Raw genomic sequence first — 15,829 nt, forward strand, 5'->3', positions numbered from 1 at the left:
AGACATGTCATAGCTGGACCAGTGGCCACATCACCCTCCTTCCTGGAGGATGTATCACCCACATGTTTGTTACACTTCACCTTTCAAACTCAAGCATTATCTCTTCTGAATACATGGAGAAACTAATTCATAAAACCACATGGCTTCCTTTGTGTTTTTCGGTTTCCCTTTTAGAAATTCTTTGTTTGCTTCACATTTGGGGAAGACCTTCACTATCCTGAGGTCAAGTTAATACTTAACATTCTTTTAAAAGTTCCCTTGTGATTTCATCTTTTTTAGTTTTAGATGTTTAATCCAAATATGTAATTATACTACTTTAATATGAAAGGCAGGTAGGTGTTTAATTTCTCCTTTTAAAAAATGATAAACCTTTGTGATCTATTTGTATAACAATATTTTCTTTTCTTGTCACTGAAATGAGGACTGGCTTGCTGGTGCTCCTGGCCGGTGCTCTATTGAGACATGCCTCCACGATAGCTTTTTGCTAGATAATAAGAGATGGGATCTGCTACTAGAGCTGACTTTTGAACCTCAGTCTTCCAGATCTCATCTTCCTGAGTAGCTAGGAAAACAGACATGAGCCAGGCTACAATGAAAGTTTTCCATCAGATATTAAGCCATCACTAATTGTATACTGTATTGAATTCATTTTCCTTCCAGTTAGTAGGTCAAGTTCCACAAGCCCACTAAGTGCATCTGTTTTCATGAATTTAAATTACCCATAGGAAACAATTCTTTTGTCAACCTAAAGTATACCTCACATAGAAAATGATAGGATTTTCTCCTAATATATTTGTAGAAAAATAGTATCTAAATTTTGGTTTGCTATTTAGAAACCTGGTACGTTTTATTTGATTTTTTTTTTTTACAATTCTTAGTAAACGTTTGTGAATTTTAATGAATGTATAAACAAAATTTATTTCCTTATTTATTTTTTCTGTCATGGGGCTTGAACCTAGATTCTGGATATGCATACATATGTACATATGTATGTGTATATATATATATATATATATATATATATATATATATATATTTGACATTTTCTCCATGGAATTGTATGTTTTATATTCATCAGAAATATGAGAGTGCCTGTTTCACCCAAGAGATGAGTTTTTTCTATTTTTAAATTTTATTTTTATATTTAAATAGTACTAATGTACTATGTGATTTTTTTTGTTTCTTTGTATGCTCTTCCCCCCATGGTATAACCCCTGTTGTCACTGTATTTGATTCTGGTGTCCTGCATCTTGTATATACATTTTTCTAATTTGGGGTGGGGAAGGAAAATAACAAAATGCTGAAATAAGGATATAAGATGACCCACTGGAACAATGAGATGTATAAGACACTATGTTGAAAATGAACTTTACAACTTTGCTGGGGGTGGGGTGGGGGTGGAGGGGGTGAAGGGAGGAGTTGGGGAGGTGGGGAGGAAAGGGATGGTAGGGGAAAAACAAATGAGGGGATAACAATGCTTGATAGGAAATAGACTCATCTTACTCATGTAACTGCAATCCCTCTGTACAGTATCTTTACAATAAAATATATATATTTAAAAAATGAGGTTCTGAGTGCTTTTTTTATATCAATCCATGTGAAATGTTAAGTAAAAGTGAGTATCCTCATCTTGGTTTTTAAAAATCAGCATTGAGGGGCTGGGAATGTGGCTTGGTGGTAGAGTGCTTGCCTAGCATGCATGAAGCCCTGGGTTTGATTCCTCAGTACCACATAAACAGAAAAGGCTGGAATTGGTGCTGTGGGTCAAAGTGGAAGAGTGCTAGCCTTGAGCATAGAGAGGCTCAGGGACAGTGCTCAGTTCAAGGCCCATGACTGGCAAAAAATAAAAAATAAAATAAAATAAAAATCAGCATTGACTAGGCGCCCATCTCTTTGTGGAATGTTTAAAGTTTTGTCACTAGTTTTGCTGATTTATATTCACTCTTTAATGGTATATAGAAATGATAACATGATTTCTCTCATCAATTAATCTTGGAAAAACATACTAAGAAAATCCATAATGTTGCAACTTTTTGCTAACCTATAGGAAATTCCTCTTGCTTAGGAGGCATAATTTTAAAATCTGACATTGGTTTCTGATTGTTAACTTACCATAAAATTCCTTTCCACAGTCTTTGAAAAAACTCATTTTTTCCCCTTGTCCTAGCATAAAAATTCCATTGGGATTAAAAATTAAGCTAAAATTATTTAAGACTCATTAACACATTCAGTGTTCTCAATTTGATTGTCATATATTTTCCTGCAGAAATGTTTACCTAATTCATTGAAGAATGCTGCCTTGGAACATTGGTGATATGCCTTCATAATTATAAGCACAATGACATTTTATAGCTTCATTTTCTGTGTGTACTTTTTGGTTTGTATCAGTACTATGCTTCATTAAAAATAAACATTTTTCTCTTGTATCTTCTCTGAAAAAGTTTATGTAACATTGAGTTTCTCTTTCCTTTAAAGGTTTAAGGAAATATTTTAAATTATAAAAGTATAACAGAGTTGTAAAGATTCATTCAATAAAGACTCTTATGAGAGAATAATCAATTTTCACTTCTCTTTACTTTCTCTTCCGATCCCTAAATAACAGTTAAAAAGCTAGTGTATACTCTTCTGGAACTTCCCAATGAAACATATAAAAATAACATAAAAAGGTTTTAAAGATACTCCAATCTACGTATTAATGACACTAAGTAATATGTCTGTTGGTACATATTTATACTTTGTTAATCTCCACACACAATTCTATTATTTGAATATTTCCTGCTTTAAAGAATTTTGTTGTTTTTCTCCCTTTACCAACTCCTTTCTACTCTGCAAGTTAACTGTTGAAACATTATCATTCTATTCTGTATCCACTTAGTTCTTACATGCACATAAAATTTAATATCTATTTTAAATCATGTGTCTTTTACAATAAATCTATATCACTTTAGGTCTGAAGTATGATTCAAGTGTTGGCTACCAAGAATAAGTTCAATTCCCAGAGTACTGCTTAAAAATAGCAAAGTAGAATATATATATATATATATATATATATATATATATATATATATATATTACTCTATTAAATACATAACACTGTCTAGACTACCATGTAATTTTGCTTAATTTATATAGCAGTAAAAAGATCTACTGTCTTTTTAAGGCTTTAATATATTTCATTGTTTCATTAAAAGATTATTAGGTTTTCTTACAACTTTTTCCTCTCAAATGCAATGAAAATTTTGTACATGAATGTGGAACAAACTATACGAGGTAGAATGTCTCACTTCAAATGGCATGAAAATTTTGATAGGAATTTCTTAAAAGTTTGTCAACTATTTTCTGAATACTTTTGTCAGTATCAGGTGCCATCAAGCTCAAAATATTATCAATCAAATTTGGTATCTCATTGTTTTACTTTTTATTTCCTTGATCTCTTCTGGTAAATGTAAGTTCTAGACATTTAGTTTTTATCTATGAATATATATATATATATATATATATATATATACATATATTCATATTGGATTCATTCCCTACAGTGTGTAATTTCTTTTCTTTTCTCATTTCATGAAATTCTTTACATATTAGGTTTGTACATAGTAAACATGTCCTAAGTAGCTTTAGAAGGTGTTATATACCTATTAAATTTAATATTAGGTGTAGTAGATCCTATAAATGTAAACTTGTCTCTTACTCTTGACAAATTCTAATTTAGAAAGCCAGAAAAATTATCTTTGTTGTTTGTATATCACTGTCCCCACTTCTTTCCTTTCCCCTTCCTTGCTGCTATTTTGGGAAATCTACTTTCTGATTTATTTGTATCAGCACCAAGTTGGAAAAAAGCAAGGGACACTAAATTAAGTATCTTATATCTGAATACAGTTGCATCAATATGTGTGAAGTTACAAAGGAAACGAAAACTCCTCTACTGGGGTTTCCCTTCAGAGTACATTGCTTCCTAGGCAGGAACTCTACTGTTAAGCCATGACTCCAGATCTCTTTACACTGGTTATTTTGAGATGGGTTCTTGCTTCTTTCCACACTCTCCCCACCCCTGTTCTTGGTTCATGCCTAAGCCACGATCTGCATATTTTACACTTCCCAGCTCTTTCCTGAGATGCAGTCCTACAAACTTGTGCCAAGACTGGCCTGGAATCCTGACCCTCCATAGCTCTAGGCATGAGCCAATCTAGCCAGTTCTTCCAATTTTTCATGTTATAGCTTTCCCTTCATACTCGTGAATGGTGACTCACTAGATTCCCATGGAAGCATAAGATGTATGTACATACTGGTTGATGACATAATGTAAAAATGTAGTCATTTGGATGCTCCAATGATCACATATTTTAATATAGCCACATATTTTCTATTCCAGGTAATTGGTATTCAACAAACATAAATTTGTTATAACTTGGAACAAAAATAGCTTATATGAACAGCTGAAAAATGGAATGAATGACTATAACAAAGCTGAAATTAATGTTAACTCAAATTCAGAAATTAACACATATTCTAGGCTATTAGCTCAGTATATCTATTTACATACATATGTGCATGTATACAATCAGCTTTCAAATACTTAAAATATTTATATGAAACTCTAAATTAGAATGTTTTCTTTAAGCAGCGGCTATGCTAATGAATTTTTTTCATATTATAAAAGATTGTAAAGACTGCTCATTATTTCCCACAAAAAAGCCTTGGGCCGAAAGGTCAAAGTAATACAATCTTTGGAAAAGTAAAACAATCTGGAAATGTCATGTTTCTCAGGAAGGCATTTGGATTACCAACTCTTGCAGATGGGTAGAGGAAAGAGAAGTGAATACTTAATAACAATTTTTAAAACAAGAAGATTCCTGTGTTGCTTCCCCAGTCTCTGTGAAATAAAAAAACAAGCTGATATTTCTTCTTCCAAGATGTGAACACCTTTTTTTAAGGTTCCAATATTATTTTGACAGTCTTTCTTGGTGTTGAAATAACTTCAATGAAAAGGAAGTATAATTTGGTGGTTTCACTATATTCATTGATTACTACTTGAAATGCTGCTTTTGGTAATTATTGAGACTAGAAAATGTAAACTTATCTTTCTTCTTATAAATTACATTATTGAAAACAAGGAAGGAGTGTTGTTGTTTGCCATGGGAACAGATTGCCCTGTACTTCCTGCTACTAAAAATGCTTATTTTTAAAGATAATAATTATTTTTTTCATTTCTGGCTCTAGTTTTCTAAGGTAGTGGTGCATATATCATGATGTTTTCTAGTTTTGTTTTATCTTAATCTAAAAGCAAGGGTTTTGATGTTAGCTGAATATTGAGTTTTAATATTAGGTACAGTAGAAGCTATCATTTTAAACTTTCAGTTTATATCTTTAAAGCTTTTTGTTCTTGGTAAATTCAAATTCAGGAAGCCAGGAAAATCAATCTTGGTATGCAAAAGGAAAGTATCTGACAGCCAAGACAATCAACATTTATGCAAACTGAAAAATATTTGCCTGCCAAAAATCATCAACACTTAAGAAGATTTAAGAAAATGTAGAAAATGTCATAAGATTCTTATACAAATGAAAATCTATTGCTTTTATCTTGAATGCACAGGATAGATTTTTTTTATCTGTGTGGCTTTACTTTATTCCAAGAAAATCATAGGCATACTTTAAACAATAGTTTACAATATAATGGGCAAATGTATCTTCTCAAATGTAATGCAATAGACCTATAACGTGTTGGAAGTTGAAGAAACTGTCCTAGTTATGCTATGTGGTGATAAATATTTATTTTTCCTACAGCTCTTCTATATATGGGTCATCTGTTTCTGTTTCCTTGCCTTGGCTTAGAAAAGAAGAAGATTCAGAGCTAAGCTTGTTTTCTTAATAAAATACGATTACCATAAGCAAAGGGGGTTTCAGTAGTTGATATATACTCTTTTTGGCATTGATTATGCAATTTTGGGGGTCACAAGTACTACAATAATAGCACTTAATAAAAAAATTATAACACCTCAATGTTATGTTTAGTTGGTTTTCTAGAGCTGGGAGCAAGGCTCAGTGTTAGAGCTGCTGCCTAAGAAGCACAAAGACCTAAGTTCAAACCCCAAGGGAAAAAAGAGCCTCACAGTCCTACTTATTTTAATATAGATTCACTTACTCTGTGTGTGTTTTTTAAGTTTGCATGGCAATAGCAAGAAAAAAACAGAAGTCATTTTATAGTGCTTCAATGGATAAGAAAATAAGAAAACATATTCAATATACGTTAAATCTAGGACAAATATCTGTGTATCAGGTATACCAATGAGTTGCTCACTAGTTAACTAATTATACTTTTTGTACAAAAATAATTTGATTAGAAAATAATCTTCTAATGGGACATGTGATAGAGAAAGGAGATACCCTTGTGCCGTATAAAATTGTCACTAGTTTGTAACAGCTGATTTAACATTTAACATAGACAGGAACTCCGAGTATATTTTGGGCTTTAGTGTAGCATATGCTAGTCTAGATGATTTATCCTAAATATATGGTTTAGTTGCTCTAAAAGTACGTAGAGTGTGTCCAGATAAGCTTTTAATAAGAATAGTTGTCTTTGCTTTAAAAGTGAGACCACATTAACCACGGCCATCTCAGGGAAGAAAAGATCCTCAAGGACTTATTTAGATAGTTGCTTATAGAAGAGAAAAAATGGAGTTCTCAGTCAAAGAGTTGCCAATCCTATTTTTAAAGATTGATTAGATGCTTGAATTTTTCTTCTTTTTATCCTTGGAGAAAATGAAAAATAACAAGCCTCTTCTACTTTACACTAATGATTCATATACTTTATGACAGTTAGGTCTCCCCTGAGCCTTCTCTTCTCCTGGACGAATTATGCTAACTCCTTCAGTCTATCCTCAAAGGTCCTATTTTTCAACCATTAAATCATCCAATTGTTCTTTCCTGTATCTTTTCCAGTTCCTTCAGAAGCTTTTTTAGAAATATGGAGTCTTAAATTTAATATCATTGCACATATCAGGTAGGTTAGAACTTCAGGAGGATATCTATTTTCAGCCTCTAAATCAGAGAAGACGGTCAGCATGACAGGTCAGTTGGAGAAGAAGAAAAAGAAAAGCCAGATGAGCAATTTAATATTTTAGCTGAATGGATTTATATAATCAGATACAACAAAATTGGTGCCTAGCAAAATGTCAAAAGGGTTAACTATAAGTCTTTGAGAAAGGTACCACACCACAATGTTCAGTTGTTAAAAACTAAAAGCTGCTTGGGTTTTGTTTTAAGTTACTTGACTGACCTTTCCTTCCTTTCCTTCCTTCCTTCCTTCCTTCCTTCCTTCCTTCCTTCCTTCCTTCCTTCCTTCCTTCCTTCCTTCCTTCCTTCCTTCCTTTCTGCCTTCCTTCCCTCCCTCCCTTCTGCTTCCTCCCTCCCTCCCTCCCTCCCTCCCTCCCTCCCTCCCTCCCTTCCTCCCTCCCTCCCTTCCTTCCTTCCTTCCTTTCTTCCTTCCTTCCTTCCTTCCTTCCTTCCTTCCTTCCTTCCCTTCTTTTCTTCCTTCCTTCCTTCCCTCCTTTCTTCCTTCCTTCCCTCCTTCCTTCCTTCTTCCTTCTTCATTTCCTTTCCATTTCCCTTTCCTTTTTTTCCTTTCCCTTTCCTTGCCTTTATCCTCTCCTTTCCTTCCTTTCCTTCCTTTCCTTTCCTTTCCTTCTTTTCCTTTCTTCATATCCTCCACAAGAGAGCAAGAGAGAGAAATGCAATCACCACAAAAAGATGGTACTGTGTTCTTTCCAATAGCCTCATAAATCAGCAATAAATAATAGGGATCACAACAAAGCCAGCTTACAAGAACTTTAATTCCCTAGATGGAGAGCTGCACAATTCATCCATGGTTGGTTTATTTTCACTTTAAGGCTTCAGATAAAAAATAATAAATCAGTTCTGTTCTCATTGAAAAGCCACAGGCAGATCTTAGAAGGCTCTTACACTGCATGGTGTGCAGTAGTGAAGTATTTTATATTTTGCACTAACCTCTCTTTGAAAGCTAATGCAGTGTGGTCTTACCATTTTTGCAGACAGGACAACATTGTTCTGGTTCATAGACTGGGTTGACACACTCAGGAACTGCGCAGTCTGCTACAACACAGTGAACTTCATTGCTGGGCTCACAGCGACACCATTCACATGGAGAGGGCTAGGAACAAATCTAAAATTAGCCCCTTTTCTCCTATAACTTAATGCTTGCACATTCATATGCTGTCAGAAGACAAAACATCAGTATTTATATTGGTTTTACTGACTTAAGTCCATTTACCATTATATGATCATTCTCTCCCAATGGAAAGCAATCTAGATATCCAACCAAGCCAAGGAAGCTTGCAATGCACAGCTCAGTTTCTGGAAAAAATTACTAATGTACTCACGTTTAAGTTTTCTTACTTCACTGTCCCTACTTTATAGAGAAATGTTTGTACTACTAACATGTCATTGGATGGTTTGGTTTCGAGATGCACTGATGGTTCAAACTTCTATAAAGAATATGAATGCTGGGCCGTATAAAATAGTTTTTGCCATTTGTCATTCTTTTTTCTTCCCAAGAGAGAGATTACTCAGCAACAAGGAAATGCTAAGTGCACATCCTTATCTTTTATATGAATGCTTTTTCAAGGTAACCTAGAATCTAAATGGAACTTTTTTACATGAATTTCAGAACAGATTGCATTTGGCATCCCAACATCCAGGTACTGCTTCTTAAAAGATTTAGTGAATACCTTTCATCTTGCCTGCTTGCTTTTATGAGTGAACTAAAATCAATTGACCTAAAAAGCCACTATTTAAGTAAGAGTCAAAGACACTAAAACTGGAACTGAAAAGTGATTAAGAGGAAAAAAAAGACAAGAAAGTAGCAAAGAAGATTTGTCATTATAGTATACTTACCAATCAAGAATTGGTTGGGATTTTCCTTTTCTTTTCTTTCTAGAAACTGCCTATACTTTGAATAGTAGAGCAGTGGTAAGCCTGTGATGTTTTTCACTGTATAATTTGTACCTCTATTCTGCATCAAACTAAGTTTCAGAATTCTAAAATGAGTACATATAAGACATATACTTCTTAAATCAACAAATTTGTCTCTAGAAAGTTCTGCCTTCAAGTCAATGCCACAGTTCACCTGAAAATTGGATTAATGAAGCCTTGTTTCATTGTTTCCATGGCTATTGTCCATAATCCCTGTCAGCTCTTTAATCTGCCTGAATCTGGCAATTTGGGTTTGGTTGAAGCTCCCTGTCTCACACTGCTTCTGGGGTAAAAACCTTTCAATCAAGAATTTTCAAAATTCATTTCATCTTTGCTCTGTGCTTGAAGGATAGTTGGCTTTAATTAGTCTGCAACTTTCGTCTTAGTAAGAGAATGACGCTGTAGACTTGATGATAAAGAATTGTTATTTATTCATGTGATCAATAAGTTTATTCAAAGTGCAATTAGGCTCTTTACCCTGTGGCAAGTTGTATTTAAGCACTTCAGAGAAATATCTGCCACTATCCCATGGGCTGGAATTCTTCTGAGGTTTTTCCCTCCTAATCTCCATAACTTCACAATGAAAGTCTTGATTATACAAGATGTACTATTTGATACTTGATGGAGAAAATTTTGAATAAGGCAAGTGAGTGAGATGGTTTTGCAAACCCCACAGTTCATGTGCAAGATTCCCATGCAAACTGGTTGGGAAGTGTCTCCTTTTCTTAGTGGGTGCAAAGAGGTCTTTTCATATAGCCTTCCTCACCTCAGTGTAGCAAAGATTTCACACAGTATCTATTGCCAATGTGAGAGAAAAATAGAGCTGCTCATATAATTCCTTGTACACTTCCTCTTCCGCAGCTGGGATTGGCTTGCTCTTCCTGCTTGCCTTCTTGCTGAAGAAAGGGCTCAGGAGTTGGGAGGACACAACTCCAGTAGGTTGAATTAAGGTATATCAACTCCTTAAGCGATGCTGAATTTTCAATGCTACATTCTTGCACCAAAGTATCAGAGGTCTTTGAGAAAGATTTGCTGAACTAGATTATTAACACAGGCTGATGAAGAGTACCATTCTAATTTCAGTAAATTTTAGTTATTAAGTGCTAAATATTTGCCTATATTGGATTATTTCTTACCCAAATCCTATAGATTTGTTTTTATCTATATCTCATAGATAAATAGGTTAGCAAGGTCAATACTTTGCACAAGTTTTAGGTACATTAAAGAGCAGAGATAGGGTTTAAATTAAGCAACTTTAGTAATGACCCTCTGCCATTCCATAGCATGAAGCACCATTCAACAAATCCTCAAGGAGTATTTAAATTTCCAATGTATTGTACAAGTCTCCACACAGAGCAGGTCGACAGGAGTGACCGTTAATAATGGGGTAATTAATTGAGGATGAGTGTTTCTTGCTAAGAAGGTGAATTTCACTATACTTAGATGTTTAATGCATAAAAATTATCAAGAAATTTTAGGTTTTTTACTTTCTTCTGTACATGTGAGTAAGAATATTGTGGGAGGCCAAAGTTAGATTGCCATATGGCTTGTGTTTTACAAGGCGGTGGCACCATTAAGCTTTGGTGACTGGTGGTAATACTCGCAGGAGTAGGAAAAGTTTACAAAAGATCAGATCAGTAGATATGTTGACACAGTTCAGCCTTGGAATCTTGAGAAGTTCTCTGAGAAAGAGCTAAGATGACAAACTATAATGATAAAAGTATGTCTGAGTTTTAGAAGGGGTTTTAAATCATGAAACACATAACTTAGAGGGATAAAATAGACCCCCTAACATGCTATTTGTAGCTTCTAATCATGCCATGAACATGGACTTATTAATAATTTTTTCCTTTCCAGCCAGATTTTTTTTATTATTGATCTGCTATTTCCTATTGTGTTTTTATTAAGTTTATTTTTTTTTTACAAGTAATCATTCTTTATTGCAGTTCATTTCTTCACACCTCAAGCCTACAGCTTTCCATCTGCTCAGGTTCTAAACAATCTAACCCATCAACCCCACACTAAATCTCTTTATGACTATACAGGCTTGCCAGGCATCTCGGCTTTCATGATCTTCCCAGCTCTTACACCAATTTGACGTTCTCCATCTTCCCTACTTTCCTTTTTGAAAAGACTGCTTAAGTAACATAATCTTACTAGGAGCAAGCTATGTGCTACTTTGGCATTGAATTCCTTTAAAAATCCTTTCCACTTTACAGTCTAAATCTCCCAATAGTTACGTACTTTTGATAAAGCTTTACACCTTGAGTTGGTTACAAATTTTCCTTTATTGGGTTCTTGAATGTGTAAATTAGAGATTAAACCTAGAGATGTCTCATAAAACTAAAGATTAAACAAAGCTCTCAGAGGAACAGAAAATACTGGGGAAAGTAGTTGGGAGAAACAATTTATATTAGCTTTTGTTATGTCCTATCTATGGCTCTTGTCACTTAGAGATATGATGCAAGATGATTAACCATATCCTAAAATTTTTTACAAGCAAAATATTTTCCTAAAGAAATCTCAAAGAACACTTGATTTCTAAGCAATCTTTGGAAAACAAAGCTACCCTCAGTACACATATTTTATATAAATTGTATGTATAAATTGAAATCAATAAGTAGAATATAATGCTGATATTATGAGGGTCTTTTTTCTAAGGCATTTATTAGATGGTTTGAGTACTATGTGTGTTATGGAAATGGAATGATATGATAAATCTGTTATTATGAAGGCTCAGTGCTTTGAAATATGTAATATGGAATTTCATTTAAGCACGGATTGTGCTATAATTCTTTTTAAATACATTTTTATTGTGAAAATACTGTACAGAGGGGTTACAATCACATGAGCAAGGTAATGAGTACATTTCTTATCAAGCATTGTTGCCTCCTCCTTTGTTTTTCCCGTACCATCCCTTCCCTCCCACCTCAAAAACTACATTCTGACCCCCCCAAATTTTAAAGTTCATTTTTTGACATAGCATCTTGTACATTTCATTGTTGCAATGGGTCCACCTGTATCCCTATTTAAACATTTTGTTTTTTTCCCTTCCACTCCCCAAATTATACCAACATCAAATACAGTGAAAACAGGGGTTATACCATGGGGGAAGGACATACAAAGCAACAAAAAAAAATCTCATGGTACCTTATACATTAAAAACAATATCAAGAAAGAAAAAAACCATTTGTGTCCTTATCTTGGAGTTCATTTCGCCTAACATCAACTTATCTCACCGTTTCTGCTTGTCTCAGACATATACTAGTTATTACAAATAAGGGAAACCATGGGACCTATGTTTCTTTGGGTCTGGCTTACTTCACGTAATATATTTTTTTCCAAGTCTGATACATACTGACTGCTATCCCAGTTGCCATAAAGTAAAAAAGAAGTTTCAAATATTGTTTTTAGGGGTCTTAAGTTCCTTTAGTGGTATTAGAATGGAGACCTGACCACATGCATCTGACTAAAAATGATTAATTTCCAAAGACTTTTAAACGGAAGTCACAGAAATCATTATAATTTTGAGAATCCTGCAAACAAAAAAACCATGACCAGTTCATTATGTTTTAATTGGAAAAGTAACTTTGGAGCTAGAAAATTAGGTTACTGGACTAATAATCCCAGAAAAAAAGGTCAAATCTGTTTTTTTTTTTTGAAATGTGGACACTAACATTGTCATTGTTCATCACTGTGGGAGAAGACATGATTGTGGTTTAATAGAAATTTTGCCACTAGTTAATGAAAAATCTACATTGGTTTTGTATTCTAAAAGCACTGAGATTTCCTCATCATACATATATGAAGAAACTGTGGAACTTTGATCCACATGGCAATACCTAGAAGCATCATTATTATGGGATAGCCATTGATGGTGCTCTGAGAACATTCTGAAGGAATTGATCATTGTAAGATTTGTGTAGTTGTGGAGATGGGAGGGAAGAGATGGTAGGGGAAAAACAAAGGAGGAGGCAATAATGCTTGATGAGAAATGTACTCATTACCTTGCTCATGTAATGGTAACCCCTCTGTACAGTATTTTCACAATAAAAACCTTATTAAAAAAAAAGATTTGTCACACAGATTCAAACCCTGAAGTGACAACAAGCATACTAGTATCCAAACTCAGATTTTACTGTTTAAAGGTGCTAAGAGTTGTAATAACAATGTTCTTTCATAATCAGGGTTCTAAATTAGGAAAACTTTAAAAACACACACAAAAAAACACACCACTTCATTTACTTGGCTTTGTTTGGGTCACTGTTCCCTCATGGTGACCAGTAGAGACAAATGACCATTTCCAATTACATATTGGTTAATGTGGTTTCAACATCAGATGTTTCATTCATTAGCTGTTACTCTTGGTGATATAGCCTTTCTTTGTCTTAGTTTCTTAATGATTAAGTGATAGTTAAAACAATAAGCAATATCATAGAACTAGTATGAAGCACACAAAATAGGGAAGAAAAAATATTTGTGGGCATATTTTGCTTTTTGTGGGCATAATGGCTTTTTGAAAAGTATAAACAGACAGCATAAGATTTTATTTGAAAATGGTATTTAGTATGTTTTCTCAAATGGAATGTGATTCTGGAGGTGGTTGCAATAAAATTTTACAATGCTCGTTAAGAAATGTACTCATTACCTTACTCATGTAACTGCACACCTCTGTACAGTATCTTTACAATTAAAAAAAGATAATTTTTACAATACTTAGATAAATGAGAGGATTTTTGACTTAATATTCTTATGCTAGAAACATACCAAAAATAGTAGCTGTCTTAGACAAAAAATTATGAAGGTTAAACTCGTCATTATAAATCACTCCAAGCAAGAAAGGAAGGAAAAGGGAAGGAAGAAGGAAGGAAAGAAGGGGAAAAGGCAGAAAAAAGACAAGAGGACAACACATGTCTTTTCTTGGCTGTAGCTTTGTTCTTTTTTCCCCGAAAGATCTCCCATGTATGCTTAGATAATCCTGGCTCTCCATCATCTCTGTCCACCATACACTCATTCCAAAACCATCATAAGCTCATGAAATCACTTTATTTATTGTTTACATTTTTCATTAGTTCTTTTCTGCTATCTTCGTGAATTCTAAGCTACTTATAATATTTTGTTCAGTGCCAAATTTTCAAAACGTATCCTATGACCTATACGACGTATATTGCATAATTATTCAATAGCTAAACTAGCCCATCACTTACTGTTGCAACAATCTTTGCTTCCTTATTTGTTAAGCTGTGCCAAAGGCAGCTTCATCTGTGTTCATAATGCACAAAAAGGATTTTGAGTCAATGAGATGTTTGTATTTTATTTAAACATAATAAAGTGCACTTTTGGGGAAAAGATTTTTGACTGTGAGTCATGAAATAAGGATTTGGGATCCAATATTATGGCAATGAATATAAACTCACTCTCTAAGGGAAATTTTAAATTCATGGTATTCGTCATGCAGATCACAGGTAAGTCAGTTTTCAAATACTCCATTGAGTGGCTTATCTAGCAATAGATGATTGCAGACTTTTATTGAACTAGAAAAATACTGCGTTAACTAAATTTAGAACATGAGTATATACAGAAGAATTGTCAAAGGGGCTGAGAAAAATCTAGTCTCATTTTATAACACGTGTCAAGTTTAATGGTTGCTCATTAAGCACAGAGATTTTAGTATAGTATCAACATTTTTTTCAGGAAAAAAAACCCTGATTTTAAACATGTCTATTTTCCTGCAGGATGGGGTACAGTACAAAGCCTAACAAAACACAACCTGAATATTCTCAGATACAAAACTTGATTGGTAGAAAACTCTCTGTGAATATTGTTGAATGCTGAAGGAATGGACACTGAAATGCATGGAATATATTTGAAAGGTCAAGTTTTAGCATAGAAATAACATCAATGGCTTCCTTCTGATCCATTGACATTAGGCTTAGTGTATTCTGAAGTGATCCTTTTCTTTTTTTTCTTCTTCTTTTTGTTGGTTGTGGGCTTGAACTCTGGGCCTGGGTGCTGTCCCTGAGCTCTTCAGCTCAAGGCGAGTGCTCTACCACTTGAGCCATAGCACTACTTCCAGTTTTCTGGTGGCTAATTGGAGATACAAGTCTCATGGACTTTCCTGCCTGGGCTGGCTTTGAACTGTAATTCTCAAATCTCAGCCTCCTGAGTAGCTAGGATTAAAGGTGTGAGCCACTAGCACCTGGCTAGATCCATTTCTTTTGTAAATGTTAAAAATTAGCAAAGAAAATACAGCACAGTTTGAATGTTCAGAAAGAAAAACCTTTTTAACCAATTATTTAAAATCTGATCTAGACAAACGAAAAAAAATACTGCTTTATGAAGCACTCTTCTTTTAGAGATAATTTATGGCATATATGTTTTATCACTTTCTGGAACAAATCTCATTACTTCCAAACTGTATGAGAAATTTGGGAGATTCTACTTCAAAGTTGCTGATGCCTGTCAGAAATCTCACTGTTCATTTTATTATAAGACATACACTAAAATACAAAGTGCAAGAGTATTTAATATCTCTGGCCACTTCTGTAGCCACTAATTTGTATGCAGTAGATATGATCAAATAATCAACAGATCCAATGGGTTTTAACCAAAATTCACAGCCATCTGAAAACTGACCCATAGCATCACTGATTACAATTCTGTTTGGTCTAACGAGATTGGGATGACCTTTTTCAGTGAGCTGTTGTATTGATTGGAGCATATTTGGAACACTGAGGTTTTGAGTTTTATCAACTTATGGACATAGAGCTGGGGCTTCTTTAAAAATATTAATATAGATAAGGCAAATAGGAAAACCTGATACATAGATATCTTTTAA

At 34.1% G+C, this 15,829-nt stretch overlaps 1 protein-coding gene across 2 annotated transcripts in view; it reads right to left on the reverse strand.

Moving 5' to 3' along the window:
* Vwc2l (von Willebrand factor C domain containing 2 like) overlaps nt 1-15,829 on the reverse strand; it is a 150,401-nt gene that overhangs the window by 116,455 nt on the left and 18,117 nt on the right. The window contains exon 3 of one of the 2 annotated variants that reach the window (XM_070017779.1): nt 8,041-8,170. The exons of the other annotated variant lie outside the window; for it this stretch is intronic. Within the exon in view, the coding sequence (XP_069873880.1) occupies nt 8,041-8,170 (130 nt within the window). The remainder of the gene's footprint in view (nt 1-8,040; nt 8,171-15,829) is intronic. 2 annotated transcript variants of the gene reach the window in all.

The sequence above is a fragment of the Dipodomys merriami genome, unplaced genomic scaffold (assembly GCF_024711535.1).
Source record: "Dipodomys merriami isolate MVZ:Mamm:240054 unplaced genomic scaffold, mDipMer1.0.p SCAF_1, whole genome shotgun sequence".
In the NCBI taxonomy this organism is placed as follows: domain Eukaryota; kingdom Metazoa; phylum Chordata; class Mammalia; order Rodentia; family Heteromyidae; genus Dipodomys; species Dipodomys merriami.